Source organism: Brachyhypopomus gauderio, chromosome 1 (genome assembly GCF_052324685.1).
Source record: "Brachyhypopomus gauderio isolate BG-103 chromosome 1, BGAUD_0.2, whole genome shotgun sequence".
NCBI classification, from domain to species: domain Eukaryota; kingdom Metazoa; phylum Chordata; class Actinopteri; order Gymnotiformes; family Hypopomidae; genus Brachyhypopomus; species Brachyhypopomus gauderio.
Genome location: NC_135211.1, coordinates 33,673,415 through 33,700,286, shown reverse-complemented (window position 1 = coordinate 33,700,286; position 26,872 = coordinate 33,673,415). Strand labels below are relative to the sequence as shown.

Here is a 26,872-nt window from a genome sequence, read left to right as displayed (position 1 = left end):
ACAATAGAATTTGTTCGTTGTGCAATAGCATTTGGTCATTCAGGCAGTCTACAGAGAAATATATCCTAATGATGTCGCCTATGAGTGTTTGTGTTTCTCATTTCAGTTTGAACTACAATCGATGCTGATATACTGCGATATTAATGCACTACAGAGAGACACCTGTGTCGATTTACCGGCCACTCGATCGGTGAGGTTTGTTATGAAGATTGTGTTGGAATGTGGAAAAACGCTGCGTATTAATCTCGCATACGGACGACCCCTAATTCACTATTCTAATAATTTTTGCCACAGATATCAAACCTGGAATATTGTATTGTTTATCAGTATGTTGTGTCATTGAAAGGTCAGGTGTGACGTCTTCGTAAGGTTTCCCGCTGTAATTTTGAATGCGCTCTGTCAGAGTTCTCGAACCCCTCCTCGCGCTCTCTCGCTCACATCCTCCCATTCTCCTCCAATCACTTCCCACAAAACAATGTCATGAATATACATGAGCGCTCCGCGGTTATGGTATCCTTTGACGTTGAGATAGTCGAAACGGATTTAGTTGGGTGGTTTGGTCGGGGGTCCGTCTACCCAACTGATTCCAGAAATCGGGATTTGTTTGTGCAGTTGTCACTGGTGGGGAGACCATGGCTCGCGCTACAAGTTTGCGCGGGCCACTCTTGGTGCTTTTGATGGGGATAGTGGTCACCGGTTCAGCTCAGGTAAACTGATTTATGTGTTTCGATGTATTTTGCAGATATCCGAGGCTGAATTTAAGGTAAGCATGTGTCTTCGGCACTCTTTACGGACGTTTAATGCACATAACTTTGGAAACGTTTCCCAGGAACAATATAACATCATAAAAAACTTCTGAATGTTCGTGTCTTCATAAACGTACGACGGTACTGAGTTCAGCTGATCCTTCATTAGAAGACAGAACACGGTCCAGACTCCTCTTTCGATTGTTGTTATTTTGGATATGAACAGTGAGTTTGTGTAGGACTGGTAAATGCATCAATTTTGTTATGCACACCTGCTTCTGGAGTAACTATATTTTGCAACTGTATATCAATGCAGTGTGGTTTGGAGCGGTTTTTAGAGTGATTTCTCCGTTAGAACGTGTTGATAATGTTAACCTTTTGACGCTGAACAGAGGAATGCTCCGTCTGGCCCGCCAGGCCCTGCCGGTGTCCCAGGAATCGACGGAATTGCCGTGAGTTGAATAACGTTCCACTTTATACTTTACCCATTTAATCATATGTCGATACAGCGACCTACATTAAGTAATTGGGCTGAAGGACACGCCCCTTTGTTATCACCGCTAGGCTGGATGACAAGATGAGCCTTTTTTTTTAGGGAGAAAGAGGTGATGATGGAGACGTAGGCTCAGCTGTAAGTGCTGACCCATTATTTAATTAGGTCATAATTGCTCTTCGACCGCCCTCTCCCCCAGATAGATGCGTTAAAATAAATTATGTTGTGTTATGGTGTCAAATTGAAGGGACCTGATGGTGAACCTGGCAAACCTGGCTCTGCTGGACTTCCTGGACTACCTGGAGCTGATGTGAGTACATCACTGCTGGATTCATAGAGGGCATATGGCCTGCTATGGCAGATAACTCCCTTATTTCTGCTGTAGTGTCATAGGCAGACATTCAAACAGGTAGAAGGACTTTGTATGAAGGCCCTGTGTGTGTGTGTGTGTGTGTGTGTGTTGATCCTCAACAAATGGGTCAGAAATGCAGGGTATTTCTCACGTTGGGATGAGGTAACAAACCCAAGGATAGCTTCGTTTTGTCCAGGCCTGGAGTCCTGAAGTCTGGACTTCATTAAAGTCTTTACCCTGTGAAAACAGTAGCAGGGTTAAGAAAATACGGCTCCTCTGCACTTAGCCGATCTCCCACAAAGACTGAATATTCTAAATAGCTATATGCTAATATTTATGCTCACTGGAACTGTATGTGTAATATTTTAGCATTTCTAGAAGCCATGAGGCAGGTCTTTTTCTCTTGTGACTCTTGGTTACTCTGAGCTTCAAAGAGAGTAATAAACAGGCAGCTTTTAACTTGAATACACTAGATGTTGCGGTTTTATAAGCATAATTGACATTTTCTTAATTACTTTCTACATAGATCTGAATTAATTATTTTCTGCATAAATTTGAATACATCTTTTCCCTGTGGTTTTTGAGATGAGGTTAGGAGCCTCAATGGTGTCTCATCTCTTAGCTTCATCAAATCAGCTTTGGGCAAGGACGGAGAGAGAGAGAGAGAGAGAGAGAGAGAGCTCTCTGTGTGCTTCTCTTCAGAAATTCTCAGGATAGTGAGGAATGATAACTGAAAGGGGCTTGTTTGAGAAGGTCAGTCAGCATACACCTAAAACGTCCTGAGATATCCAAACATCTGGATCTCAGGGCTGGTGTGTATGGGGGAGAGCTGGAGACAGGGAGTACGTGCTGATGGATCTCTGATGGAGGACGCTTTAGTCCTAGTGAACACTGTTCATTCTGCCCTGTCCAACAAATCACCACTTCAAAGTGGATATATGGCAAATTAATATTCTCTATGCTTAACCCGCTGTACCGAATGCATAATTAAGTGTAAACAATTTTTTTAATCAACTGACCTGAAAAGTAAACAGCTATGGATGGTGGTGTTTGTACTAAAGCCTTTGAAAATATGCCAGCAGTTATTGGTTCTAACGCAGATTTAGGAGCAGCTTGGCAGGACTCACATCCAGTTTAGGTTTTCCATGTTGTATTTGTGTCAGTTTCTTCCTTTTCTTGTGGCCTGCCATGCCCACTTATTTTGCCTGCATCCAGCTAAATGGGCAAAATATATGGATATGGATATCTCAAAGAGTGGATGTCTAGTATAATGTCCGAGGATGTCTAAGTAAATGACTTTGTTGCATTGAATTGCACGAAAACATTACATTTAACAGTATTAAATTGCACGAGAGTGCATCAGCTGAAAGTGTGTAAATCTGTGAAACACATTCAGTCGAGTTTTTTTTTTTTTTGGCAAGCCTTACTTGATAGAAACTGCTCTAAAAAGCTTGATGTCAATCTGTGTAATTGCATCGTTACAGGCTTCGAAAGTTTAAAAGCTCTGAAATAATGACTATGCATCCTAGCAGATCCATCTCGCTAGCACAATGATCTTCTGAACATAGACTGAAGAAGACAAATATCTCCTCGTGTATGGGTGTTGTTACGACCTATTATTTGACATATCTAACTATGTATGAATTCTCTGCTTATCCTCAGGGACTGACCGGCCCAGTAGGAGACGCGGGCCCGGATGGCCCCCCCGGACCAAAGGTGACTGGCTAATAAACCTCTCCACTTTGGAAGTGAGCCAAAACTGTCCCTCTTTGCCCAGTAGAAGGATTTACTGTGCAAAAAAATTCCTCCTGACAAAAACTTAAATGTTAATCCTTTCCTATAATCCCTTTAATCTCTGTGGGGAAACAGAGGACCTATTGTTGGCCCCATTGGCAGTGAGGTTGACTCGCTTTACAAACATTACAAACGTCAGATGATTGTCATTGCCTGAAGTTGTGACAGTTATGTTTGGATGAACCAATCCTCAAGTGAGCTGTGTTGTGATTCAGGGAGAACCCGGGAAACCAGGACCTCGCGGACAAGCCGTAAGTTGGAACATCTGTCCTTCTGCACTGGTTACTGCCATTTCTCACTAACAGCGAAGCACGTCTAGCATGTGCTGGAGTGTACGCTCCCTGTCTTTTAAAAGTAACGCTTTTCATTCTGTTCTAGGGCATGGGCCCTGATGGACCACTGGTAAGTTCTTCTCGCTTGCTTTCTGAACGCTTAGGAAATGGAAGGTTCGTGAACAGGATGTAGATGGTTTCCCACATGTAGGAGGCGCTCAGGAGCTTGTGCGTTGTGTTTGTGTGAACAGGGCCCGCCTGGACCTGGAGGACTTCCAGGTGAGCTCGGCAAAGTGGGCCCCCCTGTGAGTACCTCTTTCACTTCGCGCCATTTATGTATTTGTCATGTTTTGAGCACATTTGGAACTACATTCAACACTGATATTAGGACTTTTTCAGTCCAATAATAACCATAAACGCTGGTCCTACACTCATTCAGGATTTGTACATATTTCAGTCGGGAAATGTATATTTATGTATTCATGCTTTCAGGTTGTAAGGCATGCACATTGAAGTCGAGCCTCACAAATAAGGTGTTTTCAGTTTGCCAGACAGGCAATACCCCAAAGATAACGATGCAAATCCTGCACCGTTTCTGAAGATGGAGAGGCTTATTAGAGCAGAAATGAAAAGGCTTGGAAGGAGCATGTGGTTAGGCAGTGTAATTTGATTGACAGTGAAAACTACCAACTGCATTATTTGTGTTGTAGGGGGCCATGGGTGTCAGAGGGCCACAAGGACCTCGTGGGCCACAAGGACCTCGCGTAAGTGTCCACCCACTTTCCATAAAACCCATGACAGTAGTTTTGAACTCCCCTACTACCATAAAAATTGCATGCAATCCAAAGATATCAAAGTTCACCTCCGTCCTATAATCACACCTCCATCACAACTCGTATAGAAGGTGATATCTGCACTGCAAATTTTTTTGGGGCAATTCCACCAGCAAAGCATGAACCCTAAAATAAATCCCCCTATGTGTTGCTAGGGAGCCGCAGGCATACTCGGTGGGACAATGGAACTGGTGAGGATCCTCTTTGGTGTTTCCTAATCCTGCTGTGTCTTTTGAGTGACGCTCTGATGTGTGTCTCACCAGCTGTGTTTTTTTTTCCACCTTTAGTGCCCCAACGCGTGTTCACCTGGTACATCCGGACACCCCGGACTTCCCGGCATGAAAGTGAGCTGCACAGTTTTGAAAAACAAACAAACAAACAAACAAACTCGCTCTGCCACACAGCCTAGAGTGTAGAGTTTCCTTCATTAGGCACACCTGCGGCGCTGTATTTCTGCTGTTCCTAGGATGGCACTCTTCTGGACCGAGAGCGATGGTGTCTTTTCTGTGATCTGTTGGATCTGTTGGAATTATCGCCCCTGTTGTTGCCGGGACAACCTTGGTGTTCACCTTTCAGTTCCATGTGTTTCTTTTGCTTCTCCTGTTCCTTCCTGAATGTTTCACCTGGGATCACTTGGGACCCATTACCACTGCTGCTTTCCGGTTCTTATCTATTATCACGGTGTCTGGTTGGTTCACTATTACTTGTCTGTCTGGAACTGGAGGTCCCACAGGATCGTAGCCATGTTGATCCCTGCCACTCTATGGCTCCTCCCACTCAAACTTGGGTGTGTCCAGCTTCCAAGATTTGCATATGTTGCTACCACTTGGTCTCTCAGCATATGCTGTCTTGCCACAAAGTGCAGGATTGTCTTGGGTATTGTCCAATGTCATTTACTTATTCAGTCCTGCCTCAGTCACCCCTGCTATCTGTCAGTGGTACATTCCTTAGAGGGGCCATGGCACCTCCACCGTTTCCATGGTATCCATGTCCCCCATCATTTTGATATACTGTCTCATCAGCTCATCTTTTGGAGACCAATGAACTGAGCAATGAAGTTGGGAAACCTAAGAATGAAGAACTGGTCCATACTCTTGGGACTGTGGAACCCGTGGAGGTAATTTAATGATTTCAACACCTTCAAGGTTCCCTCATCAGCTATCTGAGCAAAGTGCTTGTCTGAAACATACTGTTTCTTTGGAAACCGTGCATACCATATTGCACATTTCACTCTGTCTACAGGTTCCACTCCAGCACACTGCCGCTGCAGACACTAGACTACATTACATATAGTCCATGTTGGTGCAAAACCGCACAGGTCCACAGCTGGATGTGTAAGTCCATAAGGATGTAGTTGGAGGTCTGAAAATGAACAACAGATGAACAGTTCAAAAATTAATAGTCCATAAACAGCAGACAAGTGTTAGTGATCAGCACACAGATCTGACAGGCCTGTCTGGAACAGTGAGATATCAGATGGTGTTAAATGCTGATAATGTGTACACAGTGCTGGACTGTGGTAGAGCCAGTCAGCTGATGTACCAGCAGTGGATTCAAATTTACTGTGAAATGAATGGCAGTCTATTAAGCCTGTTAACCTATTGATTCTATAATGTATGTCAGCGTATTAGAGCTACAGCATAGAAATACCCAATATACTCAAATTGTTAAATGTTTTTAAAACTTTAAAAATTTTAAATGTTAAATAATATTCATTTTTATATAGCCTTTGATGAAACTTGTGAATGTTGCTTAATACATTAATTGTAGTAGTTATATAGCAGATGTCTTCTACAGTGAATCATACATTTAAGAAGCATCCATTGGATTTACTCCAAATGAACCTCCGGCTATAACTACCACATGTGTTTGTGTTGTTTCAGCAAATGAAGTTCAGACATTAATTTATTCAAATGAAAACATCATTAAATAGCGTTTCACTGCATTTTTAGAAATACATTTTTTCCCCTGTATGGCTGAGCGACTGTAGTTTGCTTGTTGTTCAAGAGTAAACATAACTGGGGTTTGGTCAAATTCTTTTTTTTAATTTTTTTATTTTTTTTACTTGTCAGGGTCACAAAGGTGTGAAGGGCGACGCTGGAGAACCGGGTAAACAGGGACACAAGGTGAGGACTCATCAGACCCTCTGGCTCTCTGTAGGCTGTAGGCCCCCAAATATAACTGATATGATCTGGTACACGAGAGATAATAAAGCCTTCGAGACTCTGTGGACAAACATAAAAAAACTATCGCAGAGATGTTTATCAAAATCTATATATGGAGATAATGGCTTCAACCTTTAGTGTCGGTAGCTAAAGGTCAGACGGAATGATCTGCTGACATCATCAAAGGGCTTTTCTGTGATTGTGATCTTTTGGAAATTATTGTGATGCAAATTCTATCGTGCATTCATTTGTTTTGCCGCCCCCTCCCCCTCCCCCACAAAGAAAACAACTGCCACCTGCCAACACAAATTATTATAATTGAAGTTTTCTGGACATTTTGAAGTCTTGCTGTGGATTCAATTACAGTGCCCTTTTCCACCAGCGATCTCATCAGCACAGCGGGGAGCAAAGCTTATGCCATCTTTGCCCGTATAGTCGCTTCACCTGATGCATAACTCTGCACACCTGCTATTGTCTGGTTGCAAAATAAAGGCCTATTATGTTTGTATGATATTGCATATGGTGTCAAAAATATATATTTTTTCTCAAAAAACCGCAGCGAATGAGCGCAAACCCCAGCCTGAAAAGATCCATTACACTTTCGATGTTTTCCACTACTTTGAGTCTGTAGTAGGTGTGTGGTATGATTGCACTCAGCCCCTGTTGTACTTTTTCATTTGAACACCACATTCTTCGAGAACCCCAGCCTGGACAGCACATGGCGCTGCTGGGTTTGAATTGTGAGTCATGTCTGAGGATTGCTGAGGAGAGCTTTTGTTAGATGCAGTTTCTCGACCCCTCAGGGATGTGGAGAGCTAAAAACATGGCGACCCATGACAGGCAATTGGCGTTGTTATGAGAAATCTTCAAGAAGCAAAGTAGACTTACATTATGTTAAACTTTTACCTCTGAGCGTTTAAAGTCCTGGTTCAGTCACCGGTTAGACAAGCTTGTTTTTATCTATCACTGAAGGATCACACTCTTTAGGTAATACACCATAAAACTGGCTCTGATCTCAATTCAGGCATTGTTTTTGCACTTCTGTCTGAATCATTTAGAATCATGGGACATTAATGTATGTGTGAAAATAGAACCACTCCATCTCCAAATAGCACCGCTCAATCTGGCTGTTATATTAAACATAAAGTTTCCCACTCTTTTGTCAGGGAGAGGAAGGTGACCAGGGGGCCCCAGGAGAGGTTGGATCACAGGGCCCAACTGTGAGTACTTACAGCACCTTTATGCAATTGGCTTTTTCTTGAAGGCTGTGGCTGAGGGTTCTGTTTTGTCTTTACAGGGTTCCCAGGGAATTCGGGGGGCAACTGGAATGATGGGTCAGAAAGGAGAGATGGCAAGTGGCAGTTTGAGATGGCTGCTGACAGCTCCTTATGTGGTTTATGTGGTTAGTGGTTAAACTAAATCACCGAATCCCTTTGTTTTTTCTCATAGGGAGCTCGGGGCAACGATGGGAACCCAGGTACTCAGGGTGTCGCCGGTGCTGCTGTAAGTTCCACTCGTCCTACTTCGCAGAATCCAATTGGCCGTCGTCTAATCGTTGTATTAACAGCCGTAGAACGGCCCACATTGAGTTCATTGAGAATTGTGAGCTGATGCAGGCATGTTCCTTTCCGGCAGGGGGATCGTGGCCAGAGGGGCCGGATGGGAGAATCTGGCCCTAAAGGCGAACAAGTATGTATTAAGAGCAGAGAGTCCTACTCTGTCCTGTTCCCGAATCCATGATATAGTATCCAACACAAAGCCATTACAGTCGACAGGGTTTGAGAAGTGGATGGCTAAAAGAGCAGGACTCGTACTCGTTTGGGGTGGGATATTGGATGAATGATGCTAATCTCTGTTTCCAGGGGCCTCAAGGATCCAGAGGCATCACTGGCCTTCCAGGTCCTAAAGGGAGCAGTGTGAGTAAATGTTGGACTCTGCAATTGACGCTTGTATTACCTGTGTCCTTATTTGGATTGAATGCACTCGAGCATGGCTTCATATTTGTAGAACATTTGTTGTTTAAAGGCAAAGCCATCTGGTTCATGATTGGTTCTTAGGGCTTGCCGGGTGTGGATGGGCGTGAAGGCATTCCTGGCATGCCTGGAGCTAAGGTACAGTAATGGGCAATAGTGTTTTGAGGTACAATGTATAGCATAAAGTTCTGAAGAAGTCATTCCATTATAACCAAGAGGACTCCATTTCCCACAGGGCAACCCTGGAAAACCTGGTTCCCCTGGAGAGGTTGGACTACAAGGTCTTCCTGTAAGTTTGATGCGTAAAGGCCCTAAGAGATCCCCACAGTCTTGCCATTCTGGGTTTATTTCTCAAACTTATTTTCAAGTTGGAAATATTTAACGACAAACAGTAAACACATAAAGGAGGCCTCTATTATACTTGGTAATTTTTTATTGTCAGACATTTGCTGGAGAACATTAAGAATTGTTTATCACTGAACATTTTATTATTTTGAGATATATTCATTCATAATTATGCCTTGCTGTCTCATTAAATGACATACTAAGTCATAATTATGAGATCTTTTCTTGACTCAGTGACATTACTGGCAAGAATAATTAGAGCTATTCTCACTGCTTACTAATGGCCAGAAACAGGCTTTCATAAATAGTTTTATGTAAAAATAACATCGCTAAAAGAGTCCTCGAGGACGGGTCCTGCGTGGTGCGCTTTCGGCCCGCAAACTTTACTCGTCTTTATGGACGGTGGGAGTGTGTGCAGCAGCATGAGTTCGAAATGTTTTGAGTAACTGTTCAGACTGACCACCTGAAAGCTCGCTACGTACCATGTTACCTGGCAGCAGGCCAAAGGTCTAAAACACACTCCTAAATATTCTCGAGTCTGTTGGATTAGGGCACGTTCATCACCCCGTGCATTTTCCCTTGCGGCCCATTTTGCTTAGACGCTGCTGTATTCTACGCTTGCCTTGCCATGCCTTGGCTGTCATGTTATTTAATTTCATGCTTCTGACAGTAACTTCGGGGTAAGGAGTGTTTAGATATTGTTTTTGCAGTTTCTTATTGTTACTCATCCTGATTTTAGGACCTCAGATTTTAGGCCAATCAGGCACACCATCTTTTGCTGGAAGAAACATGTACGTGTGAATAACGGACATACGGTATATTGGCCTGGTATAGCGGATCTTAGATTGGCCAGTGAGAAGCTGTTTGATTATTAAGACAAGTAGATTCTGAAGTGAATCTTGCAAAAATGCAAAAGTTTTATGCTTTAGGAGCAAGTTGTAGCAGAACAGACCCAGGAAAAAACTGGGATGACTCAGGAAAACAAACATCAAAATGAGAGAGGCTAGAGGCATAGCTTACAGTTGTAGTAGACACACATGGGGAGGATGAAGAGGGATAGCAGTGGAAGAGGTGAAGGGTCATCGCCATGGGCCCCGACGCTCCAGTCTCAACAGACCTGAAGGTGATGGGGCGTCCCTGTTGACACTGTGTAGAAAGACAGAAGGAGAATGAGAGAGAAGGGCAGGTGAAGGTCCATCGAGCCCAAACAGAAGTGAGAGGGTCCAGTGTGTGGAGCAGGGGGTAGATCCGTCTCCATAGGCTGGGGTGTGCAGATGCCAGCTTCTCTGCTCCACACCTCAACATCCAGGAGCAATCTGTGATATGAGGAAGCAACAGCAGACGATGGGAGAGGTGGTGCCAGATGCCCTAGACACTAGAAATCCACAATGATCCCATGTGAACATCAGCTGCCACTGTATATCTGGAGAATGGCATGAGTCCAGGAACCAAGCAGTGGCAAGGATGTGGCATCACTTCCTGAAAGTGCTATTCTTGCCTTTAAACAAGGTCTCAGGGATATAAAAGCCATAGGAGGAACTAAGGAGCAGATTGGACCAGACCCTGGCTCTGGAGATACTAAAATGGCCATGCCAAAAAGCCAGTAGGGAGTTGAGGTTTGACTCCTCGGGCTTCTCATCAGAATGCGACTTAGCAGCAGGAGAAAGGAAAGGCCATCTTGGTCTTGGCTTCACTTCGGTCCTGTTTAGTGCAGAAGTTGCCAATTTGTGCTCTCTACTACCCGCTGTGGTTATCTTACAGAATGCTTTAACCTCTTGGTACATGGGTTCCGTCTGAATAAGGAGTACCATATGAGCTACTTAAAGAAGAGAGTCGCTTCCCTGTGTTGTTTCATGTGTGCCACATAGAACTTTGTGATGGGTGTTTTTCATATGTTTAGATCCTATGGTTGTCTTGTGCAGTGCTGCAGAAAGGTTTGTTAGGAGTGGGCAGCTTTCTTTAACACGACGAATCTCAACCTGGGTGGAGTTTTGACTGTGCGGTGTGTTGTTCCTGCTCTGAACACCCGAGTTTTGTTTGTGCATCAATGTTCTTCTTCGCGTTGTGAGAGGAAGAGAAAGGACAGATGAACAGGGCAGGTGTATGGTGGCAGCAGGATTAGAGAGTGCAGGTGTACGGTGGCACCAGGATTAGGGAGTGCAGGTGTATGGTGGCAGCAGGATTAGAGAGGGCAGGTGTATGGTGCAGGGTACCCGCAGGTCCTTAAAAAGTCTTAAAATGTCTTAAATTAAATTTTACATATTCAAGAAAATGTCTTTAAATGTCTGGAATTTTAGGAGGGGAGGCATTAAATAAGTGTGTTGCTCAGTTTTTCTGTTTTATTTTACCGATGTATATCCTACAATAATTATCATTTCCGCAACGGCCGTATACTCCGCCTGCTAAATGGCAGTAGTACGTCACCTAACAGGTGGAAACAGCAGAACAATCAGGGTTGCCAGGTCCTACAAAAACATCCTGCACAAAATCAGTGTAAAACCCATCCTTCAGCAGCCTAAACTAGCCCAAAGCCCAAAGTTGTTGACAGGGGGAGTGGGGGTAGGGGATGGCGAGTGAAAGTTGTCGAAAGTTGTCAAGTTATGAACTTGCCAAAAAACATTCAAAGTTGGTACAATGGGCTGTAAAGCGCTGGATTCTCATATGAAATCTGAAAAACACAAGCGATATGATAGCACTCGTAATAGTAATATGCATATCAAGTCATTCGCTGCTAACTGCAGTTTAACTGTAAGTACCAAAAATGATTTGTCTACTGTGTAGTGCGACCAGACGTCCGTATTTCCCGGGATGTATTTCACCCCCCCCAAACCCCCCCCCCCCCCCCCCGTCAACAACTTACGGTCCCCCCCCCCCCAAACAATTTACACTCGCCACCCCCTCCAGGTTAAAATCTCACTCCAAGCGATCTTGAAAAGTTGGCAACCCTGGTATTATTTTTTCTTGTGAGAGGTATTAAAAAGGTCTTAAAAGTCATTGAATTTGAGATTTAAAAATGTGCAGATACCCTGATGGTGGCACCAGGATTAGAGAGGGCAGGTGTATGGTGGCACCAGGATTAGAGAGGGCAGGTGTATGGTGGCAGCAGGATTAGAGAGGGCAGGTGTATGGTGGTGGCAGGATTAGACAGGGCAGGTGTATGGTGGCACCAGGATTAGACAGGGCAGGTGTATGGTGGCAGCAGGATTAGAGAGGGCAGGTGTACGGTGACACCAGGATTAGAGAGGGCAGGTGTATGGTGGCAGCAGGATTAGAGAGGGCAGGTGTACGGTGACACCAGGATTAGAGAGGGCAGGTGTATGGTGGCAGCAGGATTAGACAGGGCAGGTGTATGGTGGCAGCAGGATTAGACAGGGCAGGTGTACGGTGACACCAGGATTAGAGAGGGCAGGTGTATGGTGGCACCAGGATTAGACAGGGCAGGTGTATGGTGGCACCAGGATTAGACAGGGCAGGTGTACGGTGACACCAGGATTAGAGAGGGCAGGTGTATGGTGGCAGCAGGATTAGAGAGGGCAGGTGTACGGTGACACCAGGATTAGAGAGGGCAGGTGTATGGTGACACCAGGATTAGAGAGGGCAGGTGTATGGTGGCACCAGGATTAGACAGGGCAGGTGTATGGTGGCACCAGGATTAGACAGGGCAGGTGTACGGTGACACCAGGATTAGAGAGGGCAGGTGTATGGTGGCAGCAGGATTAGAGAGGGCAGGTGTACGGTGACACCAGGATTAGAGAGGGCAGGTGTATGGTGACACCAGGATTAGAGAGGGCAGGTGTATGGTGGCAGCAGGATTAGAGAGGGCAGGTGTACGGTGACACCAGGATTAGAGAGGGCAGGTGTATGGTGGCACCAGGATTAGGGAGCCACGCTTGAGTCCTGGCTAAAGATTCATGGCTAATTACTGGAACCCACTGGAGTTAAGCAAGGAATGAACACTGGCAGGGACGGGACGTGTTATTAATGTTATTAGAAACACCTACGCTGCATGATCCCTCACTGATGATGTTATTAGGTTCACCTATCAAACAGGCACCTTCAATAAATGTACGGCTGCAGGTTAAAGATCATCTATTGGTGCAAACTGCTCGTCAGTCAACCCATCCCTCTCTGCTTAGAGGTCACAGCATCAGTGTTGACTGTATGATTTGGACAGAGGATGATTTTAAACATGGGATTCCCACTAACACAGCCAGAAACTGAGCAATAATCAGAAACTGAGCAATAATCCGGGGCTAGAGGTTGGCTAACACAGCAAGACAGGCTTAAGTTCACTAATACAACATACAGGAAAGGCTACTGCATGAGAGGTGTGGAACTGGACATAACAGGTCCCTTGTATTTAGTTTTTTTCGTTTGACAGAACAAAAACAGAGTTTGGAATCTCATCCGTGCATGTATTGTTTTGGTGATGTCCTGTATGTGTTTGTGCAGGGCTTACCCGGCGTTCCAGGACCGAAGGGAACAGGTGGTGAAAAGGTAGGTGGTGTAGGTCGGCCGTCTTTTGTGACCCATCGATGTGACGTAATTCTGTTCAGGTAGGTAGAGTCTGTCGACTCTGTCAGAAGAAGGCGCGTCACAGATATCTCATGTTGATGAGCGGTGTAGTACGAGCACAGGAGTCTGCAGACCCGGGCATCTGGATGCTTTCAGGACATTTGCTTTGATTGCAGGGCGGAGCAGGGCAGCCCGGTTTCATCGGGACTATGGGATCTGCAGGGAGACAGGTGAGTGGCTCATTAGCTTACAGCTCAGCCGTCGTAGATAACGGGCAAGATCAACCGAGTCATGTTTCGTGTCTTGAACCAGGGCGAGCGTGGAGAACAGGGAGAGGTCGGACACAACGGACCCATTGGTTCACCCGTGAGTGTTGGGCCTGGTTTCTTACTAGGGATGGGATAGTGGCTGCTTTTAATGATATATTGTGACATAAAAGCCAAAGGTAATACTTCTGTTTTGGATTTTAGTCATTCCAATAACGAGCATTACCTTTGCAGTGGATATGCATAAAATGCTAAGTGTTCATGGTTATTTGGTGAAATGCATTGTGGTTTAACGATTATTCTGTGCACCTAAAGGAGCAAAATCTAAAGTGCACATGTCTTTTTATTCAAAACATTTTTGAGTGAGGTAAAATTAAGTAAAAGTACAGTATTGCATTGATTTGTTGTGATTTAATAATTCTTCACAAACATTTACAAAATATTTGAACTATATCAGCATTTGTAAAAAGTGTTAAACCAGTCAATAATATACATGTTGTCATCACATCTGTATTGGCTGGTGCCTACATTACTGCTTATGTTTAGGGGGAGAGAGGAGAACAAGGGCCATCTGGTCCTATGGGGAAACCAGGAGCCAGGGTAAGTGTGTGTGTGTGTGTGCATGTGTGCATGTGCGCTTGTGCGCGTGTGTGTGTGTGTGTGTGTGTGTGTGTGTGTGTGTGTGTGTGTGTGTGTGTGCTTTTAAGATCTTTCATTTTCTTTGGTCACTTATTATACCACTGTTGTGTCTTGACGCCAGGTACCATATATTTCACATGATTTATTACCAAAGAGTCGACTATACTTGTTTGTGATAGGATAGTTCCCAGTGCAGAAATTCTCACTTAAGCTTTGCTACCACCTGTGTGGTAGCAGCTTAGGACCCATAGCAAGAGGTATCCGCTAGCTAGCTAAGAATTTAGCAGGCAGGGGGAGATGCACTGAAGGCTGGGCAGGGAATACCAACACCGCCGTCTCTAGAGACCGCCTCGCAATGGGATTGCACCACACACATTTTTTCACAGTTACGGGAAGCTGTCTTAAGGCCCTGTCCTGTCAAAGAGGCTTCTGTTCCTTTGGTATTCTACACACACATGCACACATACACACACACACACTTGCAAGCACTGAGAAAAGGGATAAAAGAAATGGCAGTGTATACACAGACACCCGGGCAAGGTTCTGCATATGTTTGCTGGAATGTTTCCCCTTCTGGGAGTATGTCTTCTACCCTTTAGGAAGCTCAAATGTGGGTTCAGTTCATTGTTTACGCTTGAAATGCAGCATCGTGTCACATAACTCCCTTATCAATAATGAATCCATTAATGAATCGTATTCTGATTTCTAAGAGTGGCAGGATGTGACCGCTCGCGGATGTACACCACGTCCCCTCCCCTGAAATAACCTTGAAACCTCCGAGCTCCCCCTTTAAATTCCCTTTCAAGCCGAACACCGCGAATCGAAAGGGAATTATCTACCACAGTCCCACAGAAATGGAAACCGCTCGTCCGTCACATGCAGTATTAATGCCGTTCTCAGGGCCCTAAAGGTGACCTTGGCCTGCCCGGACTTCCCGGACCCCCAGGCGTTCCTGGAGAAAAAGGAGAAAGGGTGAGTAACTGGAACTTCAAAGAACTCTGACTTGAGAAAGGAGTTTGCACTTTGATGTTAGCTTGAGTGATGGGAATTGCAAACATTACAGCCTCAGTCGCATAATTGGCACCCAAAACAATGGAGCCTTTGATTCAGCCATGGCGACGAGACCTGTGTGATTGTTTATGCATGGGTTTCATAATTTTGCTCCCACGTATCTCTCTCTGGTGTTGTAAAGCCTGCAAGACAAGTGAGAGTCCATAGCAAGACATTCTCGATGTACTTGTAGACAAGTGTGTATGAACAAATCAGTCATTTTTACTCCTCTAAACAACCAAGTAATAAAGATGTTTCATCATAAGCATGTTTAATCACTCGGAAAATTAAAGATGTTCTCCTCAGCAGCTGTCATCTGTTTAATTAAGGTTCATTACTTCATATAAACACATTCCTGTGTTTGTCTTCCCAGGGTGTATCTGGTGAACCTGGACCGAAAGGGGAACAGGTGAGAGCCCTTTCTTCACCTCACCTCACCCCATGCCAGATCCACTCACATGTGTCACAACATTCAAGTGTGTTTACAACTGATTCGGACCAGAACTGGTGCCCGAACCTGAAAATAGGTCACAACTACACATCTCACCACATCATAGGCTCCAGACTTCATGACTTCAGTCATCATAACTTAGGGCTTATGATGAAAGACTTCATATAAAGCATAAAAAAACATGGTGCAAAATGACTTCATGTTCTTCCTCGTGGTATCGACTGCCTAGGGGGATCAAGGAGCGGAAGGCAACCCTGGAGATAAAGGAGAAGTCGTAAGTAGAATCGTTCTAACTGGAGCAGAAGAAAAGACTGCATAGGCCTCAAAGTGCCACGTGAGATGTAATTGGTCGTGCACGTGCACGTTCAGAGATTCGACGGCGTGAATAAACCTGAAAACGTGGTGTGTTGTGTTTGGCTTTAGGGTGCTTCTGGAGAGAGTGGGCCGAAGGGGGAGGTAGGTTTCTGATGAAGAGGATGTTACACCATACTCCTTATGGCCTTCTGGATAGATATAAAATACATGTACCGTGTATACATGTGCAACTGAAGCCTGCATTTTTAGCCTTTTTTTGGGTAATTGCATCATTCTTGGCAACAGCCAACCTTTGCAGATTCTCTGCTTGAGTCGTGAGTGATTCAACATTCTTGGAGCTCCAGTCTGTTAGATTTGTCAGGTCTGAGTGGCTTCTGCCGGGGTCATTTTTCTGCTGATTCCAGACAGGTGTTCCAGGAGAACCCGGCCACAGGGGACCAGAGGGCACACGTGGGCAGCCCGGCATCGAGGGGCCCCCCGGCAGCCCTGGCCCCCGCGGCATGCAGGGGAACAGGGGGATACCAGGTGCTCGTGGCTCCCAGGGGCCAGCGGTGAGTGTTGGACTCTGCAAAAATGGACGTTCGATTAACGATCAGACCCTCAGGAGGTTTGGTCCACACTAACCCTAACCCTAATGACCACATAGGTTTGGCATTGTTCTTAGACTTAAAGATTGAATGAAATGCTTAGTGAATATGTGATGTGTTTGAAGGATCCTATATGTAAATGTACACGGTTTTACCAAGTGGGGGCGATATAACAGTGGCATATAAGCCTCAGAATCTTATTAATATCAAAACTGAAATCTATTTTTTCCACTTTATACTAATCTTATCTAAGTGAGTGAGGAGAAGTGTCTGAACGTTGCTGCAACAGAAGGATTAGCTCTTGTTTTCATTCCCAACACCACACAGCTCCTGCTGCACATAGCATATCACTTTTTTCAGCACTTTATCCGAAATCGTACACTTCAGATTGTTTGAAGTGAGACTAACTTTTGTGGTCAAAGGAATGTCAGTGTGATTTAACGTGAGACAAATTCCTCCCATGTTCCCAGGGAAAAGGACCAAGCGATCAGAATATTAAACAGGTTTGCATGCGGGTAATACAGGGTAAGTATTTTCAACATATTACTATTTGGAATAAATTCGTACACATATACATACACACATATATACTTATATGTATGTGTGCATATGTATACACACACACACACACACGCCCATATATATATATATATATATATATATATATATATATATATATATGTGTGTGTGTGTGTGTGTGTGTGTGTGTGTGTAATTACGTGTGTGCGAGTGTGTTTGTGTGTGTGTATACACACATACACACACAGGAACAGCTCAGATCTCGTTTCCACCCCCTAAATTGCCTGCTGTTTGAAGTGTGGTGAGACCTCGGTGGAATATAGACACCCACTCTGTCAGAACTCCAGACAAGGCAGGCGGGAAAAAAGAAAATGGAGGGAAATGAAAGAAGAGGAGCTTCTGTTTTGTTTGTGGGGTGGACGAATGCCTCTTTAATAAGGCCCTCCTCCTCCCCAACGCCCGCCCTCTCCTTCTCTACTTCTACACCTCATTTGTGGTCTCTCTATCCTCCTGTTTCCATCCGTGACTCCACCCCCTCCACCCATGTCTTTTTCATCCATGCTCGGCTGAAAAATTCATTTTCCCCCATCGGGCTGAGCAGCACCAGCAGGACTGAGGTTGACACCCCCCCCCCCCCCCCCCCCCCCCCCCCCCCCAGACGGAAGTGGTGGCTCAGCTTGCCCATACAGGCAGCGACACCTGCAGCGCCGGTTTTTGCCCTGTCCGCCGCAAACTGAAAAGGAAAACATGGTGGTGGTAGTGCGGCTGGGGGTGGGGCTTGACAGTGGTTGGTTACAGAAGGCGGGGAAATTATACAGTTTCGGTTGAATATTCTAAATGCCGCTTGCCTAATGCACTAGCGTATGGCCACTTTACAGGGGATGTAAGAAACTGCAAGGCTGGTAACTTTTGAGCGAGACCGGCGTGATTTGCCAGCAATACCGGCATGGTGTTTTAGTCCTATCAGCATGGCGTGACATGGGTCGGGGGTGTTCAAGCATGGAGGCATTAGGGGAAATGGCTAATGGAGAATTACAGAATTATTTTGCTTACTTTATTTAAGTGCTTTCCAGTACATTATGCACTGTAGCTATAAATAAATACAGCAAATGTGTAAATGGGTGTAAGATATGTTGTATGAAAGCATATTAGACATACCCATAGGTTAGGAGTTCAAATGTTTGTACACTGTGAATTCTGTGTTTTTGCCTACTGATGATACTGAAAATGTACTAAAATGTAAATGTTAATGCAATAGTGAAAGAGTGCGAAAGGACCCGGGATTCATGTAGGCTTACTGAAACATACCACAGAGCAGTAGCCGATGTACAGAGCCTCCCTGTTTGAGGTGGGCTGAACTGGGATGAGGTGTAATGAGATGTGATGAACTGGGCTGGACTGGGCTGAACTGGGTTGAGGTGGGATGAACTGGGCTGAACTGGGCTGAGGCAGCGTCAGTACTTACTCTGCTCTTTGTTTCGGCTTCTCCAGAGCAGCTGGCCCAGTTAGCGGCCAGTCTGAGGAGGCCCGAGACCGGTGCCATCGGCCTGCCAGGCAAGCCCGGTCCCCCCGGTCCTCCTGGGCCCCCCGGGGACAGCGGCTTCCCTGGGCAGGCTGGAGCAAGAGGGCTCCCTGGCCTCAAAGGACCCCTGGGGCAGATGGGTGGTAAAGGGCCTAAAGGTACGTGAGGGTGATCTGTTCTGTGGATACTGAGAATACTGTTGTAAGCTGATCTGCGAGGTCTTGTAAGTTCTAAAAATACTATGTTTAGTTTTAACAATCTTAATGTTTAGGTTTAAACAGTGTTAAAATTTGTGTTAATATTTAGGTTTGAACAACATTAATGTTTATATTAATTAATGCTTAGGTTTTAACAATGTTAATGTTTAAACACGATAAAAATTAGTCTTTAGGTAATGTTTCAATTTTAACGGCAGTATTTAGGTCAGTCTTAACACTGTCAATGTCTAGGTTTTAACAACGTTATTGTTTTGGTTTGAACAGTGTTAATGGTTACAGTTGAATAGTGTTAATGTTTAGGTCTGAGCAGTTTTCATTTTTAAGTTTGAACAGTGTTAATGTTTATGCTTTAGCAGTATTAATGTTTACATTTGAGCAGTTTTAATGTTGACGTTTGAGCAGCATTAATTTGTAGGTTTGGACAGTGTTAGATCATCTCACCTCTGTGTTTATTTCAGGGGAAATGGGAGACAGAGGAGACCGAGGGCCGGCTGTGCGAGGGCCCAAAGGGATGCAAGGACCACCTGGCCTGCCAGGTTGGTGCCCACACACACACACATACACACACACACACCACAGCCCCATAACACTAGGGTGCCATCGTACTGTTGCCTACTCCTGGCGCTGTGGCATTTTACAGTGGATTTGCTTGGTATTTATTAATACAATGAAACTAATATGCCAGTATCAGTATGATATTTTTATCTTCGTTCATAAAAAGAAAAAAATGACAGACCTTGACAGGAGCTGCCATGTTCCACTCAGCAATTAAAAACAGAAAACAACTCATCCCTTCCCCTAGAATGAAGCGTGAGTTATGTTGGGGGGGGGGTGTTTGTGGGGGATTGACACTGAGCAATATTACCCAATCGAAAACTGTCAAATTCAGTGATGCAGGGGCCTTGTTAGAGTACACGCGGCGTTGTCCGTCACTAGCTGTTAGTCCTGCTGTCACTCAGAGTCGTACGTCTGCATAAAACAGCACCGGGTGGCACTTGCACCCTGACTTGATGAAGAATGGCGGAACCATATTGGAGAGGAAGCAACGCAGGGCTTGGTTTCTTTCCTCCAAGATCATAAAACACCGGATCAAGCTCGGGCTGTAATATGTCAGCGGGACGTGCGTCTGAGCAGCTGAAGTTGCTTGTGAGAAATCACTTGTCAGCTTACGTTTATTATGCAGTCTGACATGTCTGTAAAAGTATGGTTATTTCCTGAAGTGGTCCGTTTGAATTATGAATATAAAAGGGCTTTAGGGAGTAGTTTCCCTTCAATACTGAACAATATTATAAATGTTGTTCATATAGTAAACGTTGAAGCCTGTACTCTATGAATACATATAAAAGGCATAGACAGATTAAAAGTGCACTTCAATAGGGTCAACATACATATGTCCAGTGAAGGGTAACAGAACCCTCTTAGACTCTTAGAATTTTTCAGTTTACTGACCATTTCACCAGGCACCATCTGGGTGTTGTTAGGTGAAAATCCGCACACTAAACAAACACTTCAGTAACAGACGCTTAAGCTCCAAGTTGTCCAGCTATCTAGGGCTGGTGCCCAACTTAACAAAGCCCAGTGTACTGGAAAGGATGTAACTGCACACCAGTGTATGAGTGGACAGTGTTAGGTACAAGATATCAGGTAGATGGACACTCAGAGTTTTTTTTAAGTGTTTTCTTAAAGAGGCTGTGACATGCATCAAACATTTCCTTTAACCCTCATCCTTGTTTTTAACTCTCAAACCTCACACTCCAGGGCAAACTTCAGAGCTGTGTGAGATAACATGACACACACGCCACATGCTTAGTACAGCCGTACAAAAAGGCATGAGATGAGTAATACGACTGGCTATGAAGACAAACGAATCACCGCAGCCTCCAAATCAATCACCACACTAATGATTCTAATTAATGAATTAATTAACTGACACATCTAATTAGTACACTCCATTGATCCACTTTGTACACAGAACATGAATCACGTGCAGTTCTCGGAATGAAGATACTTTAACGAGATGCTGTCCTTGTGGTCTTGTGACAGTAATTGGCCAGAAGCCCAGTTGTGAAGATTGTTGCGGCTGCCTGACGGCGAGAGCTGCAGTACTGCTGAACAGCCTCCTGCTCTGAACAAGTTCGTTTAGCTTGTCTGATTTGTTTAATTTAATCCTCACAGGGGTTTAGAAAGCACGACCCATGGCCTGTTCAGCTTTGCATGGTTTCCGTGGGCAGAGTGTTTGATGAGAGCGTAGATTGTTGAGGGCAGTTCGTGTGCAGGTCGGTTTTTATGGCTCCAGACCTCGGACCTGACAGATATTCGTTTGCTCCGCGTTTGGTCCGTTTGTTTTTACTCCATTTGATTTCTCCATTGATGACTTTTGTTTTAGAAAATTCTTTCTTTCTTTCTTTCTTTCTTTCTTTCTTTCTGTGACCTTGTTTCTGACCTACAAAGACTTCCTTCCAATACAAATGTGCTATCGTTGTTTTTTTGTTATGCAATAAAGGTTTACGACGTAATTATTTTCTCCAGTATGGAAGCATTAAGTGAAGGAGGATGATGTCACGCCCGCAGCTGTTTTCTGCAGTCAGATTCAAAGTGTCATCAGCACTCCCTGGAAAATCTGAATTCATCCATGAAAACCAGCTTCAGCAGTTTCATTAGTGTGCCTAATGTAGCCTACAGGTGCATTCACAGGTGGGTTCAGATGAATGACCTACTTTCTCCTGGTTCCCGCAGGAGAACCTGGCAAACCTGGTTATGGCCAAGATGGCCGTGATGGGGAGAGAGGCCCCCCCGGCCCCTCCGGACAGCCCGGGGTCCCGGGGCCACCAGGCTCCGCCGGTCCCCCTGGCTACTGCGACCCATCCGCGTGTAACCTCAGCCCAGGAGTCGCCCAGCAGGGCCTGCAAGACAACGTTAAGGGACCAGGAGGCAACTGAGCTCCCTCCAAGGACACGAGGGGGACATGGACCGAGGCAGAAAGACGGGTGGATGGCCCCGCCCCCACGGGGCCCATAGCATTCCTTACCAAAGCATGCGCCGCTGTCACCATGGTGATGCAAGAAGGCACTACCCCCATCTAGAAACAATGACAAACCTTCACAAGCACCAGAGCAAAGTGCATTCGGGAGTTTTATTTTATTACTTCTTGTACTTCATTCAGTTGCAGGGAAACAGTTACTCTTGTCAGAAAATGCTCTGGTCACTTGGTCTCTGTCTTTTAAAATGTGTACCCTAGTTAGTAATTGGCCCCCACAAGTAATTTCCTTTAGACCTTCCAGAGAGCCCAGATGGTGTTGTTTCAAACAGCTTTTGGTGCGAGCTATACTCTTTGAACTCACAGAATAATCCCCTAAAGCAAGGAGACACGCCATCAAGTGCTTCTTCGATTTCTCATTTGTAACAAATGTACTCCACCCTGTGCTAAAGATAAACTCACTGAAAAGCCTGCCGTTTTTAGACTGTACAGAGACTTTACAGGACCGATATTCTCCTGAAATAAAGAAGGGGGGGATGAAGTTTTGAACGAAGAAATGGGCCTGTGCTGCAATATCTCCCAGACATTTCTGTAAAGGTTTTGAATTGTGGTGTTGTATGAAATTCTTGTTTGCAGCTGCGTAGAACAGATTAGATGATTTCTTAGCTGTACTGACAAGAAGCGATGTTCGGTCTAGATTACGAGGGCAAAGATCTGCAAAACACCCAGATATAGGATTCCTTGGGATTAGTATTTATTTTACATAGGTATTATATTAAAGTTAACACTGAAGATTGTACAGAGTGACAAAGAAATTCACATTTAAATAAATTTTTGAACTTTTTTGTATGGATTCTAAACAAAACTAGGCCTTACTATGTGTTTCTAAATGTAATGATTTGCAGATGAATATGATAGGAATTTTTGACCTAGCACAAAAGGATATGTGGACATTAGCAAACAGAAACGCGTTTCAAGCAATAAAAAGGCCAGCCAGCCAATGTCATTCTTTTCCACAGCAAGCACACGTTATTTTATTGTGTATGTTTGACACAAAATATAGTGTACACATGGAAAAGATACTAAAGAAAACATCAAATGCTATATCAGGCATTAAACAAAACATTAAATAAATATGTTGCTACAACATAAACCTTAGTGTTAAAACATAATATAATGATCAAAACAGAAACTTTATTTGGTGAAGACTGCTCAGTCTGAACAAAATACACAGGTTAGGACAGAAACACTCCATTCCATGTAAAAAAAATAAATAAAATTAAAATAATGTAATGAGAAAGAAAAAGAATAAACTCTTTTGAGTGACAAAACACAAATAAAACCCAGTGGGTAAACTTAGAAAACTGAACTGAAAACATTAGCACTGATTATGTACATATATGTTACACTCATTAGGTTAACAATCTAGCTTTATCATTTGAATATTTTTAACATGCTAAATAAGCATACATTTACATGGGTAATTAGTAAAAGCATGAATACAAACACAATCAATTTAAAAGTCACAATACATATTAACAGAGCCTCTTGGAGGCTTCTATATGAAAGGATCATGTTCCGAAATTATATGGACGTTGCCACAAACATGATCAATTCAGGATCATGCAGAAACACATATAAAATGGTTTATATGCATGATTACAAAAAGTCATGATCAATAAAGTAACCACCATGATGGATTTTATTAGTATGGTGCAAATAGCTTTAATCAACCCAACACTTCCATGGATGTACAATATCAACATGAGGACAAAGAAAATAAAATCTTTAAACGAAAATGAAAACCAGTCTGTTTTAGCAACATAGTGCTGTATGTTTCTGTAAACATGATCTCCATCACAAAAATCACAGAACATATGATGCTATTGTCAATTTGTTTGGCACTAATCTAAACCATTACTGAAATATCAAAGCAACGTCGCTCAGGGTTAGATGTAATTTAGGTCTCCCTACACTTGATGCTTTTACTGGTTGTATTCATATGAATCATATAAACTTGCCATTATTAGTAATGACATTTAGTGAGCTGAATAACAACACTACTCTTTTCCATGGGACCATGTGAAATGGATTATTTTACACCTTTTTACTAGATACTGTGATAAAGTATGTTGGGGTGGTCAGCTCTCATAATACACAGTTCAATAAATTCCATAAATTCTGCTCTGATTCAGCTAATCATCAGGTATTTAGCTAGAACTGGGATAAGACTGAACTGTACTAGTCCCCACCCCTCCACAACTAGTACCTCTTTAGTATACACAGGTGCTTATGGGATAAAATATCATTTTATACTTGTAAATTGGCTATTACACCAGTTATTAGCTAAGTGATGACTAAAATGCAGGTGAGATTTTCATGATAAATGGAGAACTTGGAAATTCAGATTGCAGGCTGTCTTAGCTTGTCTCAACTCCTAAATCGAGACCAGTGCACGTATAAGCCTGTACAAGAATGCTGATCAATGATCAGCCCTTTTCTTCTCTCCATTATGACCCACGTGATTTAATGATCTAGATCTAGAATCAGAATTCCTGCATCTGCAGAACTCCGATTTGTTGTGAGCAAATTTGCACAAATGCAGCCCACAGAGGTACATCTTTGGTTTGGCGTGTAAACCAGTACTGAAGACTGAAAGGCAGAAGATGAACAGTCACTGGGTAATGGATCCAAAACCATGGCCATCATCATGACCACACGGGTCACTTCAGAGCCATCGGTGACGGACCTGACTGGGTTTAAAAGCAGCCCTCCAAACTCTTTGGGCACAGAACACCGCACGTTCCAAAACCCTTCCAGAACGTTCATAACCCTTCGCATAAATTTCAGGTAAATTTGCAGGGCCATCACAGCGATCCTGAACCGAGATGTAAACTTTAGAAGACACACATAAATACACAGTCATCTCTGACACTGCAGTGCATCTGACAATAGACCTGAGCCTGTTCCACTTGAGAGAAGCAGCACCCTGATACGACACGCACGACCCCAGCTGAAGCACAATGGAGTTCTGCCTTCTCCCACTTTAGTCTTTGGAGAACAGTTGAAATCAAGAAAGCGTGATTATCAAAATGGAGGCTCAAAAAGAGGAGGAGGGGGGGATCAAAGGAAAGTCCTCCAGTGTCATACACGCCACGCACATCGTGGATTTAACGCCCGTGTCAGTCAGTGCCATGTTGAAGGCTCAGGAAGGCAAGGCGGAAAAAGCAAAGGCCTCAAAGAAAGCTCACTGACTGATGCGCACACTGCTTGAGCTCGGTGTTTCAGAAGAGATGCTGGGGTAAAAACACACACACACACACACACAAAGCCGAAATACACACATCTCTGAAAGGCTGCTTTTTAAATTAAAACACAAAATGTTGCTAATTCCTAACCTGTTGCAAAATCAAAGCGCAAATAAATAATTTATACAGAAGTATGCGCTTAAGACACATTTTGCGTGTATGTAGAAAAATGTTCAACAGTGGAAAAGAAATAAAACATGTTTGAATTGTGTAAAAATTAGAAAACAACCAAACAGACCCACCAACAGAACAAAAAATGAATTTAAGTACCTCAAAACAGTACCCTCACAGAAAAAGAAACTTCATAAATACCTTGAAACAATAATAATGCGATGTTAAAAACAAACCACGGGGTCGCAGTGTTCACACATAGGAAACAGGCACATCAAAATATACAGTACATATCAGTGAAGTATTGAGTGTCGTACCAGTAAGGTGGGAAATCACAGATCTGTGATCCACTGTAAACAACTAACTCTCCCCACCACTTTTAAATCAGGAAAACAGTCCAGTGCAGTGTGGTCTTCGCTATAGGCCTAAATTGCTGGGTTAGTCATTCCAATACTAATGCCACATCATACATCATTTTCCACACAACATGCTTACACACCCTTGGGTCCCTGTATTCTGAGAAAAAAATGGTTATGAAAAGAGAGAAAACAAAAATATAGGCAATCGAGTTTAAGCAGTGGGTTCCATAAGACCCACAGTAATTGCTTTGGCTGTAAATGAAGGATGTGTTGTGAGCACACTCATGAACCATGAGGGTGAATATGTAGCCATCACCCATATCTTTCAAATCGAATGTTCTGCAGTCTTGATACAAACAAACAAAATCATATGTACATTTTGAACTAGATCTGCTGATATTTTGCACAACATTCGTTATTATACACATGCTCTTTTAAAAGTTGCATAACTCCTTCGCAATCTAACCTAAACGACAAAACTCTTCTTCTCAGCTGGCCAAAAACAAGAAAGAGAGAGAACTGAGGTAAGTAGGATTTGCTGCTTCGTCTAGCTTACACACCCTTTACAAACAGAACCAGTAAATATGGAATGCATTTGTTTGCTCGAAGCGGAAACCAACGCAAATCTGTAAATCATTCAGTTGTAATTGCAGTGTGGGCCCAGTGATGCAGCCTACTGAAGGGGACCAATCACTGTGCAGGATGGAGGGTTGTAGCTGGGCTTGGAGGCAGACATGCCTGTCTCCTCTGTCAGTGGCTGCTCAGAGAACGGGTTTGACCCCGAGCTCGAGGAGGAGGAGGCCACGCGTGCTGGAGTTAGGCTGGAGAGATGCAGGGAAGGGGGCGGGGTCTGGGCGGGGCAGTGCCCTGAGAGGGGCAGGCTCTAGGCATGGCGGCGGGCACGGGGGAAGGCGTGGGGCAATTGGTGCAGGCAATTGGCTGGGTCACACCGACCAGGCGGGCCCTGGGGCCCCGGAGGGCCAGGCACACCGGTCCCTTGTGGACCTGTGAGGAAAAACAAGTGGAAGAAACATTGGAGTGTCAAGTAGGGAATCACTCAAG

General features: G+C 44.1%; 2 protein-coding genes across 3 annotated transcripts in view; one reads left to right on the top strand and one right to left on the bottom strand.

Moving 5' to 3' along the window:
• The first annotated feature begins 475 nt into the window (after nt 1–475).
• col9a1b (collagen, type IX, alpha 1b) lies at nt 476–23,105 on the top strand. The gene is made up of 32 exons (XM_077010762.1): nt 476–707; nt 1,139–1,198; nt 1,342–1,377; nt 1,487–1,549; nt 3,254–3,307; nt 3,601–3,636; nt 3,764–3,787; nt 3,909–3,962; nt 4,368–4,421; nt 4,646–4,681; nt 4,778–4,834; nt 6,563–6,616; nt 7,822–7,875; nt 7,953–8,006; nt 8,105–8,158; nt 8,291–8,344; nt 8,518–8,571; nt 8,713–8,766; nt 8,864–8,917; nt 13,426–13,470; nt 13,665–13,718; nt 13,801–13,854; nt 14,301–14,354; nt 15,294–15,365; nt 15,817–15,852; nt 16,124–16,168; nt 16,318–16,350; nt 16,614–16,760; nt 17,267–17,321; nt 18,807–18,995; nt 19,514–19,591; nt 21,792–23,105. The coding sequence occupies exons 1-32, from the start codon at nt 633–635 to the stop codon at nt 21,992–21,994; spliced, it is 2,046 nt and encodes a 681-aa protein (XP_076866877.1). The 5' UTR covers nt 476–632; the 3' UTR covers nt 21,995–23,105.
• The window catches only part of LOC143518300 (uncharacterized), a 98,474-nt gene continuing 94,637 nt past the window's right edge, over nt 23,036–26,872 (bottom strand). For both annotated transcript variants that reach the window (XM_077010748.1, XM_077010753.1), the window contains one exon: nt 23,036–26,815. In XM_077010748.1, the coding sequence (XP_076866863.1) occupies nt 26,694–26,815 (122 nt within the window). In that variant the 3' untranslated portion in view covers nt 23,036–26,693. The remainder of the gene's footprint in view (nt 26,816–26,872) is intronic.